At 51.2% G+C, this 27,775-nt stretch overlaps 1 protein-coding gene across 3 annotated transcripts in view; it reads left to right on the top strand.

Annotated features, from left to right (window-relative positions):
- The window catches only part of KCNIP3 (potassium voltage-gated channel interacting protein 3), a 62,382-nt gene that overhangs the window by 26,605 nt on the left and 8,002 nt on the right, over positions 1 to 27,775 (top strand). For all 3 annotated transcript variants that reach the window (XM_059730560.1, XM_019481132.2, XM_019481133.2), the window contains exons 3-5: positions 25,575 to 25,699; positions 26,810 to 26,879; positions 27,675 to 27,745. In XM_059730560.1, coding sequence (XP_059586543.1) covers positions 25,575 to 25,699; positions 26,810 to 26,879; positions 27,675 to 27,745 — 266 coding nt within the window. The remainder of the gene's footprint in view (positions 1 to 25,574; positions 25,700 to 26,809; positions 26,880 to 27,674; positions 27,746 to 27,775) is intronic.

Below are 27,775 nucleotides of genomic sequence, written 5' to 3'. Positions count from 1 at the left end.
ATCTTCCCAGAGATGAGCTGACAGAGCATCTTGCTTCACAGCTGGCTGGAGAAGCCATGGCGAGATGGATGGCTCTGAAAAGTGCAAACGCGAGAGAAACTTCAGCCTTTGTTGGAACACCAGCAGGATGAACATCTCCATGGGAGCCCACTTTCCTCCAAGTTTCATTTCCCTGCTTCTCTTCCAAAAGCAGGAAAAAGATGGGTGGTGACTCCTGTCTCCCAGCCCTATGCTCATCCTCTCAGCCCACTTGACATGTGCAGAACACTGCCCCTGGCTGGGTTTTCGGCAGTGGGACAACAACATCAGTAGGCATATCTGAGCTTCATCCCTACTAACTTGGGTACCAACAGCAGTGAAGACAGGGCAGCACAGGTTTCTGTGTGGGCTGGCTTGCACCCCTCTTTGCATTGTAGACAGGCTCTGAGTGAGGGAGGCAATTGCATATGGATTCACACCTAGACACTACAGTGGTGGATGTTGTATTTGTTGCATGATTTTGGGATGGCACCGCTAGATGTTGCTTGTTTGTTCTGTGTGTGCACATACTGGTAATTGTCAAGGGTTAAAATCTTCCTCCCTCCCTTGGTGTGTCGGAGGACTAACACGTGGGATTTTAGTGGCTGCATAAGACAGATGATAATGTGTAGCTCAGGGCTGGGATTTTACCCTCCACAGGATTTCTGCAGTGTTCAAAGCAATCTTGGTATTTCCACAGCAGCTCTGGTCTCTTGGGGTATGCTCCCAGTGACGTCCATGGCAGAAGGCAGCAGAGATGGGGGCAAAACAGAGAGGTTGCCAAATCCTGTGATTTTATCAAGTCCCTCGGTATTTGGTGAGGGTTTTTTTCTGTATTGGTGGCTGCAATCAGGAAGATTGCATGAGAATTGGCACTTTTCTTTAGAGAGAAAGAGTGCCTGGTTTACAAGGCGGGATGGAAACATCATGCAGCCACCGCCAGAAGGCTCAAACGGGGAGGCAAATAAAAAGAACCTGATTATTACTATTTCAGGCATGTTATTTTTAGGCTCTCTTGTTATTTTGGGACCAGATTCATGACTCATGGGACAGTTGAAAACACTGAAAGTTGCAGTCTGCCTCTGTCATGGCTACGCCAATTTATATGCAGTTTCCCTGCCACAGTGAGAGCACGATTAGGTCTGTGTTTACCAGGATGCCATCAGGATACAGCTTTATGGCCGTGGCAGGTGGAAGTCTGTAAACACAGATGTCCTTTTGCTACTTATTCTTTACAGCTCTGCAAGGATCAGGGGCAAAACTCGTCAACCTTTAACCTGAAAAATGGGTTCAGATATCTGTGTTACTGTATGTCCCGTCCCATGAGCACAATCACTGTTTTCCAACCTACTCCTCACTGAGTCCTGCAGTCACGTGGGACTAGATGGCAACAGCTGGGATAGAGCTCTGTGCTTCCTGCTTCTGTCCCCCCAAGCTCCTACTGTCAAGGAGACTCCCCAACAGCGGTATGGGATGTACGACACACTGCTGGGCCATTTGGATTGCATCCCTTGGAGGGAAGCAGGGCAAACCCACAAAACAGCCAATGACTGAATTTTGTCACACACTGAATGAACCATCCCGGGCTGTCCTTAGCATCAGATGTAACTTGCAGTCTGCCTCCAGACAGCATGCAGAGATAGATGTTGTGGGTCCCTATATTACAGCACTGCTGTGTATGGTTTTAATACCACCACGGGTTTCATACCCACCATGATCACTGAGACACTACAGCGAGGCCAGAAGCCAGGCTATTTCTCAGGTCCCTGCACTAAGCTGAGGGTGACCTGCTACATGCACTGTGCGCTGGTTTTACATTGAACAGGAGAGGGCACCCTCTTTCCTGCTCGTGCTAAACAGCTTGATGAGCATGTTGCTAATGCTAACATTTGGAAGCAAGCAAATAGCTCTTAAGCTTTCACAGCTGATGTGGAGGAAGTGCTTGTTAAAGATGGGCCCACTTGCTGTGAGGCTGGTACTCCTCTGGTATCTCTAGCCACACTATCAGTCTGTCTCACTGTCTAATGTAGCTGTCCCAATATCACCTCAGCGGGGACAGCAGTGCTGCTCTCCCCATTCTACAGATGGAGAACTGCAGCACAAAGACTATAAGGGAGTTGCCTGAGTTAAGCCAAGAAGTCTGAGTCAGATGAGGGAATTGATTGTGGGTCTCCCATCCCTTGCTCTTTAGTCTAGTAGATTGGATATATGGCAAGGATTTCAGGGTCCTTTAGTGTGTACATTACAGTAGGACTTGCAAACTATTGCGCTAGGTGCTGTACACACATGCAAATAAACAGCTGCGTCCAAAGAGCTTTAATCTGTCTCATCTATTTTGATTGCATCTTGCAGGCAGGGAATAAGGAGGGGAAATGACTTCCAAAAGTTACTGGGCAGCATGGCAGCCAAGGCAGCGGTAGAACCCAGGTGTCCAGGTCCGCAGGAGTGCCTGAACCTCTAGACCAGTTTTCTGTCTGGATTCAAGTCGCCTCAAATCTCGGGTGCATCTGACTTCAATCCTCCCGTTGTTCCCACCACTGTCTCCAGGCAGCCCCGGGAAGGGAAGAGCCACGATCAGCTGTAGGGAATTCATGGACATGATCCTGTTGGTAGAGAGAAGTGATTTGCAATGGCTGTAGAACAGCCACGCTGCTTAAGAGCTTGGTACTCCCCTGGACCGGGAGCTGGGCAGTCCCTTATTTTGTAGCTTCTGCGTCTAACCAACCATTCAGGCACAGGGCGATGATGCAGCTGAGGAGAAGCTCTCCTCGGCTTCTGAGACTAGGGCTGATGCTGGCATTATGCCCCACTCCAGCAGGTTCCCACAGCATCCCCTTTTCCAGAATGCCCCGGGGAGTGGGTGTCACCACTTCGGAGAGGGCTGGAAAAAGGATGGGCAAGATCAGGGGGCTGCTGTGAGTGCATCTAAGACAGGGGCAGGCAATTATTTTGTGCAGAGTGCCGCTTACTGAGTTTTGGCAAGCCATCGAGGGCCACACGACAGGCAGCGCAGGGCAGATAAATATTAATTTTCTAAATCTTTTAGGGGCCCCGCGGGCTGGATAGAATGGCCTGGTGGGCCGCATCTGGCCCCCGGGCCACGTTTTGCCCACCTCTGATCTAAGAGCAGTGGTAGCGGTGACTGGCCAGCACACCCCACCTGCCCCGTCCTGTTTGGTTGTGGAGGGCTCAGACGGAGGAACAGGTAAACTTAGAGTGGGATCGGGGCCAGGCTGTGGGGAGCCTGAGCCAGGTCAACAGCCCAGTGCCTTGGGAGTTGTTTTCCTCCCTGTGCAGCGAGGCGGGGAGAGCTGAGCGGGTAAGGCACTTAGGTCTAGCCATAGGCTAGACATGGAGCTAATGGCTTACAGGCATCACTTCATCCTGATGCAGTCCCTGCATCTTTCTGAGCCTCCGTTTCCCCACCTGCAGCACAAAGGCTGAAACACTTTCCTTTTCCGGATCTGGTCTATGTACTTCCAAAGCTCCCTGGGGTGGGGGCTGCATTGTGCTTTGCTTTTGTACAGCACCGAGCGCCCCATGTGGCCAGGACCTCCATAGTAGCCTCCAGATGCTCGTCATAGTAATGAGGCAACTGCCACGGTAGCTGATGACGCACAACGCCATTCAGCTTCAAGATCCCCCCACCCTTTCCAGAGGCCCTGTTTGGCCTGTGCTGCTCATCGACCGCCCGTGTTAAGTACCCGATTGGCTGGGGCCCAGGGACACAGCTAAACACACAACAATACAAAAAAACCCCAAATAAATATTTACAGCCATTAGAACAGGGGAGGGAGCGGGGCGCTGATTGATTACCTTCGATCGTGCGCAGCCCCAGCAGGATCAGACCTGCTTACTCATGCTTTATTAAAAACAAGCTCTTTCCTCTCTGGCCTTTAATAATTCACAGCGCTAATTGTCCAGAAACACAAACTTTAAAATGCCAACTCAGGGACTTCAGCCTTGCCAGGCCCCTCCTGTGCCACCGCCGTCCTGTCCCACACATTCTCCACGTACCTATGTTCAGCATCCTTCTGTTCCCTCCCTTCTCCTCCCTGCTTTCATTTGTCCGTCCTCCCAGGAAGAGCGGTCGGTCGTGCCGACACGAGGGAGTTTCACAAGTCACTAGGACAGATAGCACCATCCAGCCACCTGTCTGCAGATGTGGTTGTCTCTGTGTAAATGCACCTGACCCTGCTCTAGCAATACCTGCAAGGGAAGCTGTTCCCCATGGTGTAGGACACCTTTATACCATGTAATGGCATCCAGGTAGCAGCATCCAGCGGCTGCATCGGGATGACATCGCTTCCCTGAGCATCCGAACTGTGTCTAGAATTTGCCCATGCCTAATGGCATCTGCTGCCCTGTTTCTGCCAAGTCAGGCCCTGGGGTTTGACTTAAACATGCAACTTGCTAGCAACAGCTGCAATTAATAGGGCACAAAGGCCTTCTGCAGGAGTAGCAGCAGGAGCCATTTCTGGTGCAGCCCCAACCCTAGTGTTTAATGGAGGGAAATCCACTGCAACTTTTTTTGCAGGTGGGGAAGGCCTGGAGCAATCTGGCAGGTGGATCCTTTTTTCCCTTCTTCAATGGTAATTTCTCTCTTCTGGCTTTGTGTGATGTGAGGAGGATTGCTTTAATTGAGGAGGCAAGGCTTGCAAGTAGCCCTGCCCCCTGTGGAGGAGTGTGCATGGGAGCAGAGGTAGCTCATGGAGCTAGGATACCATCAGCTTCTTGCCTTACTTTGCACCATGGGATCTGGGTTGGCCCCAGTTGGGTTCCAGTTCTGCCCGCCCTATGCCAAATGCTATCCACCATGTCACAGGCAAAGGCCTCCCACTGTACCATGTCCAGTTTTGGGCCCGCCACTACAGAAAGAATGTGGACAAATTGGAGAGAGTCCAGCAGAGAGCAACAAAAATGGTTTGGGGGCTGGGGGACATAACTTCTGAGGAGAGGCTGAGGGACCTGAGCGTATTTAGTCTGCAAAAGAGAAGACTAAGAGGGGATTTGATAGTAGCCTTCAACTACCTGAAGGGGGAATACAAAGAGGATGGAGTGGGACAGTTTTCAGTGACGACAGATGACGGAACAAGGAACAATGGTCTCAAGTTGCAGCAAGGGAAGTTTAGGTTGGATAGTAGGAAAAACTTTTTCACTAGGAGAGTGGTGAAGCACAGGAATGGGTTACCTAGAGAGGTGTTAGACTCTCCATCCTTGAAGGTTTTTAAGACCTGGCTTGACAAAGTCTTGGCTGGGATGATCTAGTTGGGGCTGGTCCTGCTTTGAGCAGGGGGGTGAACTAGATGACCTCCTGAGGTCCCTTCCAATCCTCATGTTCTATGACTTATATCCTATTGTCCCTAGGAGCCTTCACCACTCATACACCGAACACCCTGCTTGCTTTGTTTCCCACCACTCCGTGAGCAGAGCTCTTCCCTGAGCCATCTGCAATGATGCCCAACTCCCTGGTGGTGGATAATTTACAGTCTGTTGATCTGAAGGAGGAAAATTACCAGGAGTACTGGGCCCTGAAGGTTAGGAGCAGCAGCAGCAGCTCAAGCCTCTTCCACCACTGTGGTCCATGCATCATTTGTAAACAGCCAAGTCTTTTGGAGGCCTTCAGAGCTAGCGTCTGCGTTCACTGTGGTTTAGAGCTGCTTGAGGGGCAGCCCTAAGTGCAGCCCAGGTTGTTTTTTCTACTGTGGATTCAGGGCTGAAGCATGAAATACGGTAACTCAGGGGTTGCTCTGCTTTACAGCTGCTCAGAGGGGCTTGTCACAACCCAGAGGCTCTGTTGCACTGTGGACTCAGGAGGCCCCTGTTTCCCCTGACCAGTGCCACCCTCACAGCCCTCCTCTGCCACGATCTGCATTGGGAGCCATGTAGGGGTGACTACTGATCCATTCAGATGAGCCTCTCTGCAGGGCATTGGGCTCCCAGCAGCTCAGTGCAGGGCTCCCATCCAGGCGCACTCCACAGACACAGAGAAGGGAGTATCCTGCACGCTCCCAAGCCCTGGGACAAAGCGCCTCTGTCCTAGGCTGCACTGGACAGGGCTCTTCCTCTGCAGGTCTCCAAGCCCCTTGCAGACATGACAGCCCTCAGCCTCCAGCTGAAATGTCCATCAGCCTCATTTGCAGGTGTGCTCAAGGATGGGGAAACTGAGGGACAAAGATAGGTGCAAGTGACTTGCGCAAGGCCGTATGCCAAGTCAGTGGCCCTGTCTGTCCCTTTGCCCTGTTTCTTAGGGTTCCCAGGCCCATCCAAGTCCCTCCGCAGGGTCCCAGCAAGTCCCAGAGGCAGCTGTAATCCAGGGCCCCCTTTGCTCCAGGCCTGTACTGCAGGGCACTGAGTGAAAGGAGATTAGTGGCTCTGCGCTGCACCCTGTGGGTCTCACCTCACCCCCCTGTGTCCAACCCCTGAGGATAAGAAACAGCTGCTATGGTCAGTTCAGGCACTCGCTCCCTGGGCAACTTCCGTTCGTAGCAACCTTGGCCTTGGGTTCAGCCGCAGAGAGGCCAGATGCAATAGGAGCACTCATGGGCTGGGGGGCTGGGGCCAAGAATTGGGAGGAGGGGGGCAGGCCTTGGGAGGGTGCAGGAGGCATGGAGGGAGGAGAGATTTAGCGCTATATGTGCGACAGCTGAGTGCGTTCGGGAGGAAGGTGAGCCTGCAAAGGGCAGGCAGGCAGGCGGGGAGGGAACGCAAGTGTTTTGGATAAGGTTCAGGTAATCATCTGAGCTCTTCACAGCTCATCCAGACTGAGCCATCTAGCCAAGCCTCAAAATGATCCATCCATCACCGCACAGATTTCCCGCAGCCCCATTCCCTCAACCCTGCAGGACAGGCAGGGGCCAAGGGATGATAGCCAAGGCTCTGAGCTCTCTGGGTGGCAAGGGGGAGCCCAAAGGGCTCAGCCTTCCCTTTGGGACTCTCAGCAGCCTTTTGGGGCAATGGGATAGGGATAATCCAGCCTCCCTGTTTTCACTTTGCCCTGCATGGTAAGTGGCAGGGCTGTAATTTAGAGGCATGGAGGCCTGGGGACAGGAAGCATTACTGGAACTACTGCTCCCATCTTACTGGGACCCAGGTGGCACCTGTTTAGCAGCACAGTGCTGCTGTGACCCAGGCTGGAGGAACAGTGGATACCCATTGGAGCCCAGTCAGAATGACACTAAAAGTAGGGTAGCTGGTTCTCATGGAGGGGCAGCTCAGCTCAGCAGCCATCTGGGGCTTTGCAGCTAAGCACAAGTGAAGAGCATCACACCCAGCCTCATGCCCTGAGCATCTTTTGCAGGGAGGAAGAGGCCGGCAGTGATGGGGAATTTCACAGCTCTGGCCCTGCAATGGAGGACAAAGGCAAAGAGGGGTAGGGGTAGGCTGGTGATGCTCTTCTGGACCCGTCTCCATGCTTTAAGGACTCCAGTGACTTGGGAGCTCAGCAGGGCACTTCAAAGAGGACAGTAGGAGATGCTGGAACTGAGCAAACCCAGGCTGGGAGGGGAAACTGAGGCAGGATTCACCCAGCCAGGTGATGGCAGAAGCAGGAATAGAGCCTAAGTCTCCTGAGTCCCAACGCTGTGCCCTCCACATGAGATCCTCTGGCATTTCTATGAGGCCTTGTCCTCAGAAGCTATACACACCGTTTATATGCAGCAACTTCTGGGGTGGAAAGCAGCCTGCAGGGAACAGGAGTGCTGTACAGAGTCAGAGAAAGGCAGGGCCCGATGAGACTGAAGAGATTTCCCAGCCCAGGTCCCTGCACTGAGGCAGGATTGGGTATACCTAGATCATCCTTGACAGATGCTGATCTAAGCTGTTTTTAAAAGACTTCAGTGAAAGCAGTTCCATAATCTCCTTGGGCAGCTTCTTCCAGCTTCTTCTCCCTGGGCAGTGTTTTCCAGCCTGAAAGTTTTTCCAGAAACCCTTTTTGCCACAAATGAAGCTGGTCTTTTCTTGCCTGTCTCAGTGGATATAGAGAGCAAGTGATTGCCATCCTCTTTATTGATCACCTTTTGCATACTGGAAAATTATTACCATGCCTCCCCTCCCCTCTCTTTTTAAGATGAAACAATCCCATTTCCTTCCATCTCTCCTCACAGCTCACACCTCAGAACCTCTTCTCATTCTCATAGCTGTCCTCTCAGCTTTGCCAGCAACTTTTTGAGCGTGCAGTGCCCAGAACTGGATACAACACTGGGCTGAGGCCCCCCCAGCACAGATCAGAGTGAGATCCTTTCTGAATCCTAACCCTGTCCTCCAGAGAGCCTGCAACTCCTTCCTGCTCGGTGTCATTGTAAATGTTATAATCACCCATGGGCAGATCTAGGATTTTGAAAAGTGGGGTGCAGGTGGTGTGGTGTATCATCACACATAGCACAATACATATTTTTCTCCAGGTAAAAAGAAACTAGAAGCTTAACTAACATGCTAGGGGCCTAGGGCTATAATCAGTTTAAGATCAAAGTAATAACAAATATAGCTTTATCGGAATACACATTCCTTTGCTATATAACATATTTTGTACTAAAAACAGAGCAAACTAGGCAAAATAATCAAAACATATTTCTTTAGCCCTATGATCATTAGCATTAACTGCATATCCCTTTCAGGTTCATAAAACAAAATCATGTTTTCTGGAGTATCTTGGCAGTGACTCCAATACTTCAGTGAAAGTTATTGCCACACCTGAGTTAATGTTTTCAAACCTGACTTAATGGTTTTAGCTAGAGTTAAAAACAAGTTTGCCCGAGCACCACACTGGGAACAGTGCAGTCCAGGCTGCAATGACAGGCTGAACATGGCAGAAACATCAAGATCTGTATTCAAAGGGAGCAAATATTCCATTGTTGTGGGCTTGGGATTGATGTCAATAAAGATGAGCTCAACAAGGGAAGCTCAACCACCACCCCAGGTGCTAAAGATGCAGGGCTGTGAAATAGGAGTTGCATTACCAGGAGGAACTAGGAGACAGCAGAAGAAAGAATAGCTTGATGCTTAGGAAAAAGAAAGAATGCTTAGGGAAGCATTAATACCATTACAAAGGAGAGAGGGTCATTAGCACTTGTGGAATGAAGAATTTAGATGGAATCAGGAAGATTATAGTGAACCATGAAATCAAGTGACTCTCACTGCTGCCTAACTAGAAATAGTGTGGCTACTGCCAGGCAGTTTGTTTTAAAAGGTAGGTGGAGCAGGAAGCAGAGAGAGGTGCAACTGCACCACTGCACCCCCCTGGATCCACTCCTTCAATCAGTCAGGACATTTGTGAAAATACTGGATCAAAGTGGGCCCATGGCAGGAACACACTTCAAATGCCCTCCCAGCTCGACAGTGAAATTATAGCACCTGCTCTGTAATGGTTTAGCATCTGACATAGTAAGCTGTTCCCTACAAAAGCTTATGTCTTTGATTCAGTCAGTATGTAAGCAGCATCTCTACCCTGCCTTCTGTGCTGGTGGTTTTCAACTAATTGTGACCCCATGCCAGGGTGACTTTAAGGGCACCATATTTCCCTAGTTTACTTATAAAAGTATCACATGGGACAGTGTCAGAAACTTTAATTGCTCCCAATATATCCCATCTCCTGCTTCTCCCTTACACACTAGGCCAGGTACCCCATTAAAGAAAGAAATTAGATTGGTTTGACATGATTTGTTCTAATCTATGTGAGATGGTTTTCATCCCCTTATTAGGAATATGAAGAAGGGAATTGTAAACAAAACAGAAAGTATCATATATACTACATGCATATAAATACACGCACACACACACTTTATAAATCCATGGTGTGTTCACACTTTGAATGCTGTGCCCATTTCTGGTCCCCACACATTATAAAGGATACAGAAAAATGAGAGAGCATACAGAGAAGAGAAACAAGGAGAATTAGTGGTATGGAGGGGCTTTCACATGAGGAAAGACTAAAGAGGCTAGACCTATTCAGTTTAGAAACAGAGACACTTAAGGAGGGACATGATAAGAATTTACAAAATACTAAATGGTGAAGAGAAAGGCATTAGGGAGTTACTATTTACTATCTCTCATAATACAAGAACTAGGAGACATAAAATGAAACCAGCAGGTAGTAAGTTTAAAATGAACAGGAGGAAGTTCTTTTTCTTTTTAAAGTGTGGGACTCATTGCCACCAGATGTGGTGCAAGCTGGACAGCTCAGCCAGATTCACAAAGGGATCAGACACATTCTTGGAGGAAAGGTACATCAGTAGCTATTAAACATGGCAGTGAGGGGTACAGCTTCTGAATCAGAACTTCCTAGACCCCAAATACCAATGGGAGAGGAACAGTGGAAAAAACCCTAGTTGTGCCCAGTTCACTCTCACAACATCTGCATGACACAGAATACTGGGCAAGGTGGACCTACATCCTGACCCAGTAAACACCAGTTCTTATGTTCCTATTATCCACTGGATGCTTATGAATGGGCTACTTAACCATTGATTCCAGCATCTTGGTACACACAAATCAGGCTGAGGGGTGGGTAATTCTCCAGATCCTCTGCTTTACCCCTTTTTTAAAGAAAAGGCATTGTTCTCCGGCCTTCTGGGACGTCTGAGCACTCAATGATAATTGCTAAAGGATCCAAGATTGCTCTGGCAGTTCCTTAAGTACTCTCAGGTGCATTGTATCAGGCCCTGCAGACTTGAATACATCTCACATATGTAGATATTCCCAGCTGTGCTCCTTCCATCTCCCGTTCCTCTCAGGCACAGCTCTCAGGGTTCCCCGCGCCCATGTCAGCATCCCTGGAATTTAGCTACCCGGGGAAGGCCTGAGACAAATTTGCCAGGATCTGAACCTGTGATCCCAGGATTTGTGATTGCATTTTGGGAAGTGATTCCCCCTCTCTGTTGCTCTTACATCAGGAGCAGCTCTAGGTCTGCCCTTGCAAGGGTACCCAAGACCAAGTGGGAATTGAGAGCCATATATGTACCCCTGATGGACTGCAGCTGAGTGGGCAGCACTAGGCATTTCTAAGCCATTCAGCTTGTCCTTTAGCTCAGATTCATGGGGCACTCTGGGGAGAAGGAGATAAGCTGCTCAGTGTTCATCAAAGGTTTGGGCCACTAGTGCCACAGGAGGAAGTAAGGCCACCTTTAGAGCTGTTCAGAGTCCAGCCACCAGGCTGCTCTCATGCACAGTCTGCTTCTGGCGGAGAATAGTTTGAGTGCAGTTTGGCCATGCTGAGGCCTGGAAACCAGGAGCCCTTGTCCTAGATAGGAAGACCTGTTGTGCAGGCAGTACCCTCAAGAAGCTGCCTACTGAGCCACGTAGGGAAGCCATAGCATCCGCCTGGCTGCATCTCCCGGCATACGTTAGTAGAGGCGTCTCCTTTCCTGTCAGTAGCTCTACCAGCCTTTGATGAAGTTTCAGGCACTCATCTGAAGAAAAAAAGCAATGGTTTCCCATCTCTAAGAGGAGCTTTGGTCTCAATGGAGGAAAAACCCCTCAGCAAAACCCATCGGGGGCTGAGGGCCCCTGGCAGGCAGGAGTCTGGGGGAGAGCAGAGTCGGATGCCATCCATTAAACCAATTGGCGGCTGCTGCTGCTAATGCAGAATGGATCGGAGAGCAGTTGAGTCTGGAGCTTTTTATCCATTTAAGCATCTTTAATATTTTACATGGAGAGAAAGAGGAATCAATGTCTTGTTTATAGCGCAGTGTTTATGGGGAAGCGCTCCAGGCTTTTGTTCTTCTCAAGCAGATTTCCTGGGGAGGGGAGCGAAGTAAAGAGGAGTGTGGTAATACCTAGCCTGAGACAGAGGAAGATATGTGTGGTGTGTGTGTGGAGGGGGAAGGTGAAAACGCAGACCCGTCCCTTTGCATTATGGTTAAAGTAATATTTTACACACAGGAGCTCTCACTCTGAATGATGGGTTTTTTGGTGCAGGCAGGTAATGAATTGGGATGATGCATCGGAGGGATGATACAGCAGGAGGTGGTTTGGAGAAGGTCAGATGAGAAGGCAAACACGGGTCAAGTCAGTCAGAGGCTCTCCTGTCTCCCGTGCCTTGCATTCACTGGCAGAACTTCTTGCTTGTGGATGTTGTAGAGGAAAGGAGGTTGAAAAGGTCTTCACTGTGCATAGCTTTGGTTCTTCTAGCCCAGCCCAGATCCTATTCAACCTGGTAGGTGCGTATGTAGACTTTGGTGCCTACATGTGCCCCTGTTCCCTGCTGCTCAAGGGCCTAAAAAAGTATTAACACAACTCCTTGCACCTGAGCCTTGAGACTGAAAGCAGGTGGGTCCTCCTCCTCCTCGTGAATTTTGGGCTCAGAGTTAGTATCTGTACCGGGGGAATAAACCTCACTCCAGGGCTTTATGTTGGTGCAGCCTTTGCTGAGTTAGGACCTCAGCAAATCTCTTAAGGATGCTGGGGCCTCTCCTTCTCCAACTGTTACGGCACTTGGACAAGTTCTTCTGAAGCACTGAAAGCTGGCAGCTAGTCGAGTCAGGAGGCTGCTCCTTTAGAAGGGCCTCAGGGTTGGGGTGGCTCTTTCTTCACCTTAAGCCCCTTATTAAGTGAAGAAGGATATCACTTATATTCCTGAAGAACCTCCCCTGACAAGCAGCCAGCTCTGGCATGGAGCCCACAGACACTGCAGGGCCATAGGGCTGCTGCTTTCATGTCCCCCTTCAAGTTGGACACCTGGGGTCATAATCTTTGTTGGCTCCCCTTCCCCCAAATCTGGTGCCAGTTCGATGACATTAATAGGGATGGATAAGCACCAACAGGTCCGGAGACTTGCAGCCAAAGAGCTCCATCTGCTCTGTCAACAGGCGCAGACACGCAGGGCCTCTGTGCACACAGGTATACAAGCGTGTTCCCAGGACAGAGAGTAAAAGGGGTCCCAGCTTGCCTATAGAGGAGCCGATTGCTCCGGCATGGCTACACAAGGGCACCCACATCCCCAGAGCGTTTCCTTATCCTTGGGGAGTCATCCGCTTAAGTAGCAGCATGGCTGACCCCAAGCATATAGCGCTCGTGACTCAGGAGTTCCTCCTGCCCCAGTCCTGGTTAAAATGGTGGCTAATTTCTCTTCGCTCTTCTGGTCTCTGGCAGCCTTCAGTGTGTGTGTCCAAGCTTCTCTCCACAGCCAGGAGACTGAGAAATGTCTATGCTTTTGTGGATGTTGTGAGCCCAGAATCTCATGATTCCAGGAACTGGGGCTTTGTGGGATGCACCAAATCAAGCAGCAGGTGTAAGCTAGGGCTCTGTGGTATCAATAGGTGCAGAGATGTAATCCAAGGCATCCTGTTCCAGCTGGACCAAGACTTTGATGCCAGGAGGGGAAATCCAAGCCCCTGCAGCTGTTGGAGCCCATGCAGACAGTCTCTTGGTGGGGCCCACGTGCCAACAGACCCCCTGCCAGGAAGACTCTACTCAGTGTCCACGCACTGGGCTGAGCTCGTGACATCCCTTTTCCCAGACCCTTCCCTGGAGATACCATGGAGAGCTGCTTCCAGGTCCGTGCTGTCCCAGTGACATACATACAAGGGGTGCAGCATGCCATGCCTCTCCCTGTAATTGTGAGCCCGTCCCTGCATAAGGGGCAAGACACCCAGCTCTTACCATATTTAAAGGTTTATATGCCTAGAACACAATTGACTCTCTTACAGTATTTAAAGGTGTATATGCCTAGAGCATAATTGACTCATACCGTATTTAAAAGTGTGCCCTTGGCATAGTGCAATGGTTCTGGCTCCTGGCCCCAGGGCTTGTCATGTGCCACCCAGCTGCCTGCTACACCACCCACCACTACCCCTACCCATTTTCTACACTGCCCCTACCCCTGCCCCGACACACCCCTCAGGCTCATGTTACCATGTTCAGCCCCAGCTCCTGTGTCACATGTATGAACATGCGTATGCAACGTAGGTGTGGGTGTGCTTTTAGCAGGATCTATGCAGCACTACAAGCAGGCAAGATAGGTTTGTGTCCCTGGACCTAATGAAAAACTTGGGTCCAAGTTTGTGTGCATGCGGGTGTGTGTAAGACCGAGCCAGCACTCTGCTCTGTCTCCTTCACAGCCTCCTGCACTCTGTGTGGCACAGAGAAGGAGCGGTTTTGCTCCTGGGGTTGCAGAGCGGCGGGGTGGGGCCCTGGCAGAAGCGCAGCCCTGCAGCCTTTGTATCCATCCTGCCCTGCAGAGGCAACCGGCTGTTTTACATGAGCTTGGCAGTGCTTAATAAAACCCCTCTCCTGCAAGGCAGGAGGCACTGCAAGTGCAGGGCAGGGGCAAGCATAAGACTCCAGAGACTACATCCTCTCTCAGTGTAACGAGGCAGGAGATGGGAGCTGCATTTTTGCCCAGGGGCTATATCTACCCCTGGAAGAATTGTGGCAGATGCATCCCGCACCCCTGGGGTTAATCCAGCCATGCTCCTTTGATCCCCTTTGATTCATCCTCCACTCTCCCCCAGCATGACCCTGTTGGTCGTCACTGCCTTGCCCCTCGTTGGAGTAGTTCCCGTTACACCCCCCACCCCCCCGCCAGTCCCCATGAGATCAGCAGTGTGGCTGCAGGCTGCAGTTGCCAGCCGGAGAGTCACCTTTCACGTGCCAGAAATAAACAGAACTCAAACCAGAGCGCCGGCGGAGACTGAGCCCTTCTCGCCTCTCGATCGATGCCGGCCTGCTCGCGGTGACGAGAGCCACCCCGCCAGCCCCACGCCTCTCCCTCCTCCCTGGAGCTCTCGGGGGTGAGTGTGCATGTTGTGCAGGCAGAGGGGGCGGGGGGCAGCGTGGGGAAGAAATTTTATAGCCGTCCTGCAGCCAATGGCATCACAGAGAGCTGAGATGGAGGCGCTGGAGGGATGCTCCGGCTGTCAGAGCATCGCAGGGCACAGGGGAGCCCCTCACAACCTCCTGCTGACCCTGCTGTATAAGTCCGTCTCCTGGACGGATGGAGCCTCGAGCCTAGCAGAGGGTCTCGCTGGATCTACAGGAGTTGTAAAGCAGCCCAGGCAGCCCCCAGAGGACACAGCCATGCCGTGAACCTGCTGCTGGGAAAAGTTTGGACGTCCAAGTTTGGAAAGTTTGGGGTTTTCTTTCTTCCATGGGGCTTGCATCTGGGCCGCAGCAGAGCCTCACGCCCCACGAGTCGAGTCTCCCCTCTCCCCTATCCTCCCATCCCCCACCCCCCAGAGAGCCGGGGAAGGATATTACACATCAATCTTTCCTGACCGAGGACTTGGAGATGTGAAGCTGCCGAGGGCAGAGACCACGGGCTCCTCCCTGCCGCAGATCCACTTGCCGGCCCCGCCGTTCCGGGCCTGGGTGCCTCCGGAGCTGTGCCAGCCCCGGGGGACATCACGATTCGCATGCCCCCGGAGCTGCGCTGCCCGTCGCGGGACACTGGTCAGCCATGGGCATCCAAGGGATGGAGCTCTGTGCCGTGGCTGTGGTCATTATGCTCTTCATTGCTGTCCTCAAGCAGTTCGGGATCCTGGAGCCCATGTCCATGGAAGGTAACACTCCCCCGTGCCTTTCTCTGCAGCCTGGTTCCTTCCCTTGGCCCTTGCATCAGCTGGCTTCCCTGACTTTCCTTCCCCAGGCTCCCCCTTAACCCCCCCCCCACCCCCACATCCAGGTTGAATTTCCCTCTGGAGTTATGATTTGTCTCCCTTTAGTAGGGAGTGACAGCCCCTGAGACTTACTCTGTCTTGGTGCGGCTCTGTTTGTGTGTGTCCAGTGGAGGGGCTGTCACATCACCACCTCCCCACTCCCCCAAAACTTCTCTCCCTCTCTCCCTTTCCTGTGGCAGGGGCAGGATGTTGTTGTGAAAAAAGTTTTTGGCTGCATTTAGAAAGTCAGGAGTGAGAAGAGGATGGTTTGGAGGGGAGGGGGTTAACTTGGAAGTCTAGGGCCAAATTCTGCTTTCAATGGCACCATCTGAGTAGGAGGCATTGAGATGGCTGTGCTGGGGCTGAGGGCTGAGACTGGGCAGCTAGGAGTGCTTTCCCTCCAAGAGCAGCTGCCGGCTCTGCAAATGCAGAAGGACAGAGTCTCTTCCAGGATCCCAGAGCCCTTGGCTTTCCTGCTGACTCAGCCAGTCCCGGCGCTGGGCTCTGGAGGCAGAGCCAGGGCTCAGCATCCATGCAAACACAGAGGCGCTCAAATTGGAGAGGGTACAGGCTGCTGTCTCCTCGCAGGTTGCAGTGGTCCCAGCTCCCCCGAGCATTCGCCCCAGGGTCACTCTGTTGACCTCTGGGGAGCTTCTGAGTTACTGAGAGGACACTTGGCCTCACACGGGAGGACTCCCATCTCTCAGCCCTGTCAGACAAAGTCCACGGGACCTTTGCTGGATGCAGGGCTGTGGCCAGTGTGGGCACAGAGCCAAATTCACCCTGGGTGCAAGTCCATGGGGATTACAGCAGGGGCAAATTTGGCCTGGTGTGGAACATGGGACACCTGTTTCCTGAGCACCCCGTGTCCCTCACATCCCTGGGGGAAGATGCCGCAACCTTGGCCAATGCATGAGGGACCAGCCAAGATCTAAGCAGGCATATCTAGAGCTTGAGATAAACCACAGGCACTTGCTGGGGCTCTACCAGAGAGCCATGCAGGAAGCAAAGCAGGGCCTGCGACATGCTCACACGCGCATGTGACTCTGAACATCAGTGCGCTAGAGTCCCTCCAGCGCCAGGGGAGGTGTTCCCTTCGGGGGTCTCCAGCTCCCTGGCTGGGAATCCTCATTTACCAACCTCCTGTCCTCGCCACGTCTGTCTGCGCCCACCCCTTTTCCCCCATCAGAGGGAGAGGAGCCAGGCATATCAGTAACCACAAGTCATCTCAGCATCACGCAGGCCCCATGAAATATTAACCACACTGTGAAACCTGCTGGTTTTGCTCTTAAATCAAGAAACTGAATCCCTGCCCTGGACCCCTCAAGGACACTGTTCTGCAGCTCCACTTCCACCCCAGCAGTGCACCCCTGCACCATTCCCATGGCAGCATCCCAGCCTGGCCCAAGAGGAGGAGGAGGTGGAGGTAGAGGCAGGGAGGTATTCCTAAGTGTTCCCATCTCAAGCCCCTACTCCACCATGGCTGCAAGAAGGAGACCAGGGGAGGGCAGGAGCAGCCTGGAGCAGCCCCTAGCTGTGCCAGCACCTCTCAGAGGCCTTCAGGTTGGTTCAGTGCTGCTGCTGCCGAGCCTGGTTTAGAAAAAAACACAGTTGCCGCATCATGTCCTGGGCTCACTCTGACCTTGCTGTAGGGGGGAATCTCACACTCCAGCTCCAGCATGTTGATTAAAGCTTAACTCCAAAAGTCTCAGCTCCCCCCTGCATCTCCCTGTGCCCTTCTCTCAGCTGAATACACCTCCCCAGGGCAGATCCTCTGGTGGCACTGCACTGTACCAGGCCCCATCTTGAAACTTTGGTGCTGGGAAAGGGAGTGATAGATGCATCTTTCTCTTGGGGTGATCATGCCATGTCCAGGTGGGGATGCATTGGCAGGGCTGTAAGTCAGGAATGCCTGGCCCAGGTGAAGGTGGGGGCGGCATTCTCCTCTTCCTCCCAAAGTGGGCAAGCTTTCCCGCTTGAGCAGAAGTAGAGCTGGGAGGGTGGGGGGTTGTAAGGCTGGGATGGGATGCACCTGGGAGCTGAATTTCACTCCCTACTAGGTGTCTCTCCGACTCCCATGCAAAGAGATGATACAGGGCTCAGCTGGAATGGGGTCTCTCCTGTGAATCCTTTAATGGCAATATTAGTGTACATGTATTTATGAATTGTAGTCCTAAAGCTAAATGCAGTGTGCCATACCAGCACCGCCAGTGTAGGCAAGGCATGCCTACAACCAGGTGCCTGGCACAAGGAGGCATATCAATGAAACAGAGTAAGGTGCTTTGGGCAAACAGTGGAGAGAATTATGCATCCAGATCCCTTCTGAGGATAGGCTCATCACTGGGAAAGAAATTGCAGACCTCGAATGGTGGAGAGGAGTCTGACATAGATGTTTTCACGGGCAGGCCTTCTGAGAAGGGCAGTGGCTGGGGGTATGGCTATGGAGATGGGTGCGCGGATATGTGGTGCAAACTAACAGGCTTATAATGTTTTAACTGTCAAAGTGTGCTTTACTCTGCCAAGTGAACCACAGGGGCCACTTGGCAGAGTGTTGGAAGTAAAGTTGTGTGTATATATGTTACACACACACACATATTTCTGCAATTAAAAAAAACTGGGGAGGGAGAGCCACCTTTTGTACAACAGCCTCATGGTGTAGCACTCCTCCAGGAAAAGGGAATCCTAGGTTCTTGGCCATGTTTCACCTGATGGAGATTAAACCTACCTCAGCCTACCTCCCCATCCAGCCCTCCTGCTGATGCTTGCTGCGCATCCTACATTAGACAGGCGCCGTATGGTGCGTGGCTGCCGGGCCCAGGCTCTCCTGGATCTGCTTCTGTCACCTAGGTGCCTGAGTGCTGCACGGGGGGGGCCAAGGTTGCCCATCTGGATCTTGCCCTTAATAGTGTAACGGTTCAGTGGCATAAAGACCAGTGAGAACAGATGGGAACCGCCTGCCTCGGTCCACAGGTGGTGCAGAGGGAACACACATTGCATCAGAGCTTAGCTCCGCTCTTGAGATGTCCGCAGCAGGCTGCCTTCCCTCTGTCTGGGGAGGCTGGATTTGCCCTCTCTGTTGAGAAGACATCCTTGGGCTGTCAGGCAGGGAGGGTGAATAGACGTGGCTTGAATGTGAAGGAGTGGTCTTGTTTATCAAAGTCATAGGGGTAAAGACTGATTGATGCCTATGGACATTTCCTAGCAGCTAGGGTGCTTGTCCTGTGGAGGGATCCGGCTCTCTGAACAGTGAGAGTCCCTTGGGTATTACTGTGCTGCAGAATGAAGACTTCTGCTAAGAAATATGGTGGAGCCACTTCCCCTGTTTCCCAAGAGAGTGGTTTTCTGCCCAGCAAATGATAGTTGGGAGCAAGCAAGCCAAGATAATCCCCATTACTGCCTTCTATAGTAATGGCCTCTAAAGTAGCAGTACTGTGAGCTTTGGCATGTGGCTAGCTCCTGGGCCACCTGAATACATGGCTGTGGTGGCCTTACGGTGATGGTAGGCTACTTGCAGTTGCCATGACAGTGTGTTTGATGGGCTCCACGGCTAGATGGGGTGAGCCTGCCACAATTGATTCGATGCTAGTTTAGCAAGGATCAGGAATTGAACTGACCAATTCAGAAGCTCTGGCTGCAGCCTTCATGCAGAAGGTCCAGTTCCCCCAGCTGTGCACGTGGCCAAATCCATAGTTTTGGTGCATCAGGTGGGGGTCTGCATTGAACCATGGATAGCAAAGACACAGTCTGGTGATGCTCTGCTTGGGAAAGCACCTGCGCTCTTCATTGGGTGTTGATTACGTGGAATATTTGCCTGAATACAGACTTCGCTGCGCGAGAACCATGTATTTAAGGGCACCTCTATTTGTGCATGCCCCAGCCCCTTTCTCTGCAGGTAACTACTGGGCAGCTACAGAGCTGGATTTATGGAGCAGGTATTTAGGGGCTCTGTTAGAGTTGCGTGTTATTTGTACTCCATGTGCTCCACTCAAGGTATGGGGTCCCAGCGCTCTGGGCACTGTACAGAGAGATTGTAAGAGGTAGTCCCTGCCCCAAGAGGTGAAACTGTCTGAGGGCTTCATCCGTGACCCAGGTTTGGGATGAGGCCCTGCATGGAGGAGATAAAGAGCTGGAGCAAGAAGGGATCCCCAAGCTCTCCTGAGTTCCAGCCCAGTGCTGCAATGCCTAAACCATCCTATATATTCTCTCTCAACTGCAAGGGCTGAGTAATGTATATCATACGTAGCTCAGGGCTGTCGGGAATGGGAGAAGAGACTGTGTGCTCTGTGTAAACAGCAACCTTTTTGAAGCATGTAAGCCTGATGATCATTAGTGGTGTAAATCAGGAAATCCATGGAGCTAGTCCATCTTCCACCACCTGACAATCCGGCCCATGGTTGGCAGGCCTGACGTGCACCCGGTCTCCCTGAAAGTGGCAGAGTGGAGCTCCATGTTTGTGGTTTCTCAGGGTACACCTAGGCAAAGTGAGCTGGCTCTCAAATCAGGAGTGGCATAGCTGGGTCAGCTTGGTGCTCATCAGCTAATGAAATGGGGCTAATTCGCCCAGGTGGGGTACCCCACCCGTGTAGCCCCACTGGAGCCGGGACCTGAGCTGATATCTCTGCACAGCACTGCACTGTGGCGTGTAGGCATCCCAGCTCAGAGCTAGCAGGGGTGTCACTGCACAGCCCCATGTAGACATGTTCTCAGTGACCCCCCCTAAGGTTTTGGGAACAAGAGGGCCTGGTTCCCCTGGAAGCTGGGCTCCTGCAGCTACCGCTGCCTTACACAGGAGCAGCAAGAGCATCAGTACGCAGCTCTTCCAGTTGCTGGCTGGCCAGACTGCCTTCGGGAGAGTCACACTGCTCTTTCTAGCTCACATATCCCAATAAAGATCCAGCGACCAGAACTTCATTAACAAACTCCTGGAGGAGGGTCCAGCTCACTGTCCATAGCTGGGCTGGCATACTGGGACCAACAGGCATCAAGAGTAGTAAAAGTTTAATTGCTGGCCATAAAGCTGGCAGATGTGACCTGCAGGGTGTGCCCTGGGTCAGACAGTGTTCTCATTTACAACCAGGTTAATGAATGACTTTGGACAAGCTCTTCTAGATTTATACCAGAGTGTCATAGCGTAGAGAGGGCCCAGCTAGCAGATCAATGAAGTCGCAGTCTATCCTGTAAAGCAGGGGAAGAGAAGACTGAGTAGCGATTTGATAACAGCTTTCAAATACTTCAGGAAACAGGAGTCCAGCACCTCTGCTATAATCCCCATGGATATGCACCTAGGTGAATCTGGCTCGGGGCCCAGGCTGGACACAGCCCTCCACCCAGCTAAGGTGCCATGGACTTTGCCTGCAGGCATGGGGCCAACAAGGCTAAGAGATGGAAACCCCCCCCACAGGGCCGAGTCTCCTCACACTTACCCAGGAGAAGCTCTTTAAAGGGCTTCGTTATAGCTTTGGCTGCAAGGTGGTTCAAGGTATTAGGGACTAGTCCCTTCAGTGATGCAAACTGTAGGAAAGTGGGGTTGGAAGGGACCTCAGGAGGTCATCTAGTTCTGCTCAGGGTAGGATCATTAACCATCCCAGCCACGTGTCTGTCTAACCTGCTCTTGAAAATGTCCAGGGATGGAGATTGCACAGCTTCTCTAGGCAGCCTGGTCCAATGCTTCATCACCTCATTGTCAGAAAGTGCTTCCTAATCTCCAGCTGAAATTTCTTCTGTTGCCGTTTGAGACCATTGCTCCTAGTCCTGTCCCCTACAGTGCCAGAGAAAGTCTATTTCCATCTTCTTTATCACCACCTTTCAGGTATTTGAACTGTTATCATATCTCAGTCATCTCTTCTCCTGACTAAACAACCCTAGTTCTTTCAGCCTTTCCTCATAAGTCACGTTTCCTGGGTCTCTAATCATTGTTGTTATTCTCCACTGGACTCTTTCCAATCTGTCTACGTCTTTCTGTGCAGTTAGCTCTTTGTACTGAACACGCAGGGCTGTGAGTGACCCAGGAATAGAGTACCTTGCCGCCAAGGCTCAGTGGGGCTGAACATAAGATCTACCATTTACTGGGTCAGACCATAGGTCCATCTTGTGCAGTCTCCTGTGTGCAGTGGCAGTGGTGGAGAGCAGGTGCTGAAAGGGAGAGTGAACAGGATAAATGAACTGAGGTAGCACGATCAGTAAGGGAGCCCCAAACTCACACCCAAGATCCCCATGTACGATTCTAGTCATGGACTGAGTACAGGAGCAAATCTGCCAGATAAGAGCAAGCTCAGGTTTCTAGTACCTGCTTGCAAACATACAGCCCTCACTGCACACAGCAGGCCTGGGATGACCACTGCTGAGACATACAGGAGTTGTGCTGAATAGGGATGGGTGTGGACTTGAACACAGACCTTTTCCCTGAACACAGGGGGAGAGTCCTTGCTCCCCAGTGAAGCTGGGGTCAAAAAAACCCGCTTAGGCTTATTAACCTAATGACCTCTTGCCTCATTCCTGAACCTCTGCCGCTGGCCAGGAGATATAGCTCTGAAACTGGATGTAGGGTCAGGTCCACATTTGGCATCTGTTGGCATTGAGTTCACTGGAAGCTTGCCAGCTTGTACCAGGTCCTTACAGCATACGTTGCCCTGGAGTTGCCGTGTGGTTACTGTGACAGTCCAGAGATCTCAGCTGGGGATCACTATGTATTAAAAATCACTAATAATAATATTCTCTTTCCTTTCATGCACAGATCTCCCAAACTTGTCTGTGCTCTGATGCAGCAGGGTCTGTTCTCTTGAATGTGTTCTGTAGGATCCAGTGTCCCATTGATACTCCTGTGCTGTTTGGTCTAGGGAAGAGCATTTGGTATGAATCCCATGTGCCCAACAGTCTATTTTCTCTGCAACCTTGGTACAACCCCCATTCAAAGCAAGGGGAGTCTTTGCATTGTCTGCAGTGGTTGATGGGTCAGGCTCTCCTCAGTCTGTTGTGCCCATCCTTCTGTGCTGTCTGCCTGCAGCCCAGCTGCATCTTTTTCCACCTCTCCTATGATTTGCATTGGCAATAGTGTTACATATTCACTTGAGTTGCTGACCTTGGCTGAGATTCACCATTGTGCAGTGGTCCAGCACAAGACCTACATAAGAACATAAGAACTGCCATTTCCTGGGTCACACAGTAGGTCCATTTTGCCCATCACACAGGGCAGAGAGTAGGTCTGACCAGGTTTTTTCCACTGTTTCTCGCTCACTTAAGCCTTCAGCATTTAAGGTCTAGAAAGCCCTGGACATTATTTAAGCCCCTGCTTAAAAAGGCTTAAACCCATGGCTGACCTGCAGCATTGTGGCATATTTCACTCTTCAACTGCAAGGCTAAATCCAGCAGTAATGGAAAGAGGCATATCCATGTGGACTTTGGTGCAGCTGTTTACAACAGGACTAAGTCTGACCCAACACAGCCAGCTTGTATCAGTCAATGCATCGTCCTTGTATCCATGTCTTTCATCATTTTCTGCCCATGCAGGTAATCCACAGTCCCCCATACACAGGTTCTTTCTCCGTGTAGTTCTCCATTGTGGAACATACACCCTCTGGCCCTTTGCTTTAGGGTATCGACGTGGTCATCAGAATCATTGTCCAAGTGCACATCAAAGAGGAGCTCAGCCTCATCGCATTAGCTGAACTTAGTGGCTGTGTTGCCATTCTGGTTCCAGGTCACAGGCAAGGTTGAATTCACTGGAAAATATTGAGACGCTGGGGGCAGGACATTGTGATGTGTTTGCACAGAGCCTCGGAGTGGGTTATTTAGATATGCAGGGGCTGCAGGAACTTTCCAGATGCCTTCGCCCACCTGCTGCCATGCAGCTTACAGAGACAGCAAGTGGGTATAACGGACCTGGTGGGGGAATTTGGGTTGGCAAGAAAAATGTGAATAAGTTTATTCATCCTTCAGCATGAGGCTCTTCTGTGTTACAGCTGTGGGAGGAATCCTGCTCTTTCTGGAAAGAATGAGGTGGAATCCAGGGCTGGCTGGAGCCCAACACAGAGTCCTTGCAAGCTGAGTTGCTAATGAGGCCACCTCCTCTGCACATAGGAGTCTTATGCTGATGTATAGTGAAATCCCTAAATGGGCCATCAACAGCAGGGATTGGCCCCCAAAATTACTGCCTCTCTCAAAACCCATTGAGATCAGTGGGTTTCTTTCCATTGACCTTGACAATCCTTGGATCAGACACTTGTTAGTCATTCACAGCTCCAACCCTCTCTTTATATCACTTTTTCCACTCGGGGGTGTGGACAGGTCTCTGATGGCGCAGTATCATGGAACCTTAGTAGCAGACACTGATGGGAAATATTAAATTTCCCATCGTCTGGTTAAAGGCCTACAGAAAAAACCCTATTGGGAGACCTGAACCTCTTCAGCCTCCACAAAAGGAAGCTGAGGGGTGATCTTGTGGTTGCCTACAAACTCATCTGGGGGGGGGCAGCAAGAAATAGGGGATACAGTGTTTACCAGGGAGCCTGTCGGGGTAACTAGAAATAATGGCCACAAACTGGAAGAGAGCAAATTCAGATTGGATATCAGGAAAAAATTATTTACTGTGAGGGTTTCCAAAATATGGAATGGGCTTCCAAGGGAGGTGGTGCTGTCCCCTTCCTCGGAGGTATTTAAAAGGAGATTAGACAGACACCTGGCTGGGGTCATCTGACCCCAGCATTCATTCCTGCCCAGGGCAGGGGTCGGACTCAGTGATGTAATAGATTCCTTCTGACCCTAACATCTATGAAACTATTACTGGAGTTGCTGTCACTACTATGCAATACTTGGGAAGGAAGCCTGTGATAGATTGCACAATCCTTGGAGGAATCATCATGGATCTGAGACTTTTTTTTGCCATAAGAATGACACAACATGAACAATTTCTCCTGGCCAAACATACCCCAATAACTCACCCAAACCAGCCCAGAAAAAAAATCAGCCTAAAAACACTTAAAAACAAAAAAAAAAACAAAACCCAGATGCAGATGCTGTCCCCAAAATAAGCCTTTTTACCCCAGAAAGGAAGAAGTTCCAGAGACTCAGTGAAGACCACTGGGGAGATGGCTATTGATTTTCCATGACAAGTGCTCAATTACAGTAATATAACAATAAGTGACAGGATGGATGAAGATACAGATGGAAGGAGAACAGAAAGTGCTCTGTTAATATGATGCAAAGTGGCAGGGTGGATGGACAGATAGATGAAGGCAAAGCACTGGATTTGATGTGCCCAGAAAACAGAGAGTAAGCAGCAGTTCTTTGTTCTCAGCCTTCAGCAGATGAAGATGCAGGGAGCTGGTTTTTAGATCTCTGTGGCTCACCTGTGATGAGCTCTTGTTGTGTGGCAGATTGGTGTGTAATGAAGCAGGCCGAGGGTGTGCCTGATCTGAAATCCAAGTATGAGGAGCTGGGTGTGCTGCTGGCTAGAGTGGGTCTGGATGTGGCATCAGGTACTTTCATGGAAAGCTAAAGCCCTGTCTAGGGTGCCTGGTGGTTTTAAAAGGTTCACCTGCACTTAGCATTTCCTAGCTTTCACATGCTTGTGTGAAATCTTATGTTTCCTCTACCTACCTCTCTCTCTCTGTCTCTCTCTTTCTCATAAACACACACACCCACACCCACAGGCAGCTGCCAAAAATATCAGTGCCACTGCCCATGTGTTTGAAAGCGATCCCCAAGAGAACCACTGAATTAGCTCTTGCTCAGGCCTTCAAAGTCCCTCAGTAGTGGCTTTATTGTTTAGCTATTACTAAACAAGTAGCATTTTAATTGCTCCCTCTTTTAGCACATCTGTCAGCTTCTGTGACGTCCATGGCTAGCCAAGGATCAAAAGTGGCAGTTCCAGCACCCTTGGACTCTTGGAAGGACCATGCAATGGAAAGACCCTGGGCTTTGGTGTCTCCTTTCCTCAATCATCATAGAGTTTGTCTTGTGTCTTTCCAGATAGCAGTGACAGCGACTTTGAACTGGAAGCTGTCCGGCATCAGCCAGAAGGGCTAGATCAGCTGCAGGCACTGACCAAGTTCACCAAGAAGGAGCTACAATCACTCTACAGAGGCTTCAAAAATGTGAGTGTCTGTAGGGTTCTTTCACCAGCTCCACCTCCCCTCTGAGAGTAGCTGAGCCCCAGGGGAGTAGGCACCACATAGTGCAGAGAGGAGAGTGGGTTATGGGCAAAGGTTCCCACTTAGCTTGATGAGCCACAGGGCACTAGCTGGGTTTGGATGGACACAGCATCAGAGCTGTAGGAGGGCTGCATCCCTGGGGAGAGATTCCTCCAGGTGAGAGGTGCTCGCAAGAGGAGTGGGAGGAGGGTAGAGGTGTCTTGGGGTATTGGTGGAGGTTTCACCAGCAGAGAGGTCTTTGCCAAGTGTTTGTCACACCTTGCCGCATCTTGTCATGCATCCACAGATGCATCTCAAGCAGGTCCAAGGAGGTGACCCTCCCCCTCTATGCGGCACTGGTCAGGCCGCAGTTGGAGTACTATGTCCAGTTCTGGGCATTGCACTTCAGGAGGGATGTGGACAACATTGAGAGGGTCCAGAGGAGGGCCATCCGCATGATCAGGGGACAGCAGGGCAGGCCCTACGAGGAGAGGCTACGGGACCTGAACCTGTTCATCCTCCACAAGAGAAGGCTGAGGGGGGATCTAGTGGCCCTTTACAAACTAGCTAGGGGGGACCAGCAGGCATTGGGGGAGTCCCTGTTCCCCTGAGCACTCCCAGGAATGACAAGAAATAACGGTCACAAGCTGGCAGAGGGTAGATTCAGACTAGACATCAGGAGGCACTACTTCACAGTCAGGGCGGCTAGGACCTGGAACCAACTTCCAAGAGAAGTGGTGCTGGCTCCTACCCTGGGGGTCTTTAAGAGTCGGCTAGACGAACACCTTGCCAGGGTCATTTGACCCCAGTGCTCTTTCCTGCCATGGCAGGGGGTCGGACTTGATGATCTGCTCAGGTCCCTTCCGACCCTACCAACGATGAAACTATGAAGCGGTGGGATGCTCTGGTGTGTAAGAGCCTCTGTGTAAGCTCCTGCACTGAGTTCCTTATAGGTTAGAGCCACGGGGTGAGAGGCCATATGTCACACTTGTCCCCACTGCCTGATAGACAAGGGGTAGGAGCATAGTTCTCAGGCTTGTAGGAGGTTAATCTCTCTATCACTTCTCCCCATAGGAGTGCCCCAGTGGCCTGGTGAACGAGGAAACCTTCAAGCTGATCTACGCTCAGTTCTTCCCTCAGGGAGGTGAGTCTGACACATGCCCCTCTGGTGTTTTTGCAGAGCTGGGGAAGGAAAGGGTTGTTATAGCAAAGGCAAAGGTTTCTTTCCACCTTGATCCCGGGGATGATGGAGCATTGGAGATATCTGTTTTCAGGGGTGGACAGGAGAAGACCCTTGTCTGCCAAGTTCCCTTGAGTCTCTGGCTGGAGCTGGTCTCCAGGCTCCTGGACTGGAAATATGCAAGCAAAAGAGAGTGGACTGCTGCCCCTTGCCGGGCATGAGCTGAGACTAAGGAGCTCAGGTGGTGACAACTGCCTCCTTTATTTCTGCTGTATGTCTGGATGCCCCAGTGGGGGCTCGTTGTCCTAGATGCTGCACAGACATACATGCAAAGGTGGTCCCTGCCCCAAACAGTTGTTACTTTGCAAACTGTTTCTCACTTGGAGCTAAGTTTCCTCAAAACCTGCCTCAGTCAGTGCTGGGCTGTGACAAGGAAATCTCTCTGCCTCCCTCACTGTGCTGGGAGGTTACCTTCAGCTCTTGGAGTTACCCTTCAAGGGCCCTTCAAGCAGCCAAGATAAAGATGGCCAGGATTTGGGGTATTAGCCTTGGAATAAACAGAAAAACCCTGCTGTGCTACAGATTCCCTGTGTGACCCTGGTCAAATCACTTAGTCAAGCTGTGCCTAGTTTCCCATCTCACATAGCCTTGCACAGAGGTGTGAGAGGATAAACGCATTCCTGCCCATGAGGTGATAGGCCATAGGCAGTGATGGGGAGAGAGGGTGCTGGCCTCAAGGTGTTGTTTCTCCTCTCCCAGATGCCACCATGTACGCCCACTTCCTCTTCAATGCCTTTGACATGGACCAGAGTGGAGCCATCCGCTTTGAGGTAAGATGCTGAGTCCTCATCTGGCTCCCA

This window comes from Alligator mississippiensis, chromosome 7, assembly GCF_030867095.1.
Source record: "Alligator mississippiensis isolate rAllMis1 chromosome 7, rAllMis1, whole genome shotgun sequence".
NCBI classification, from domain to species: Eukaryota; Metazoa; Chordata; order Crocodylia; family Alligatoridae; genus Alligator; species Alligator mississippiensis.
The sequence above is the reverse complement of the archived record's forward strand: the minus strand, read 5'-3'. Positions and strand labels throughout refer to the sequence as shown.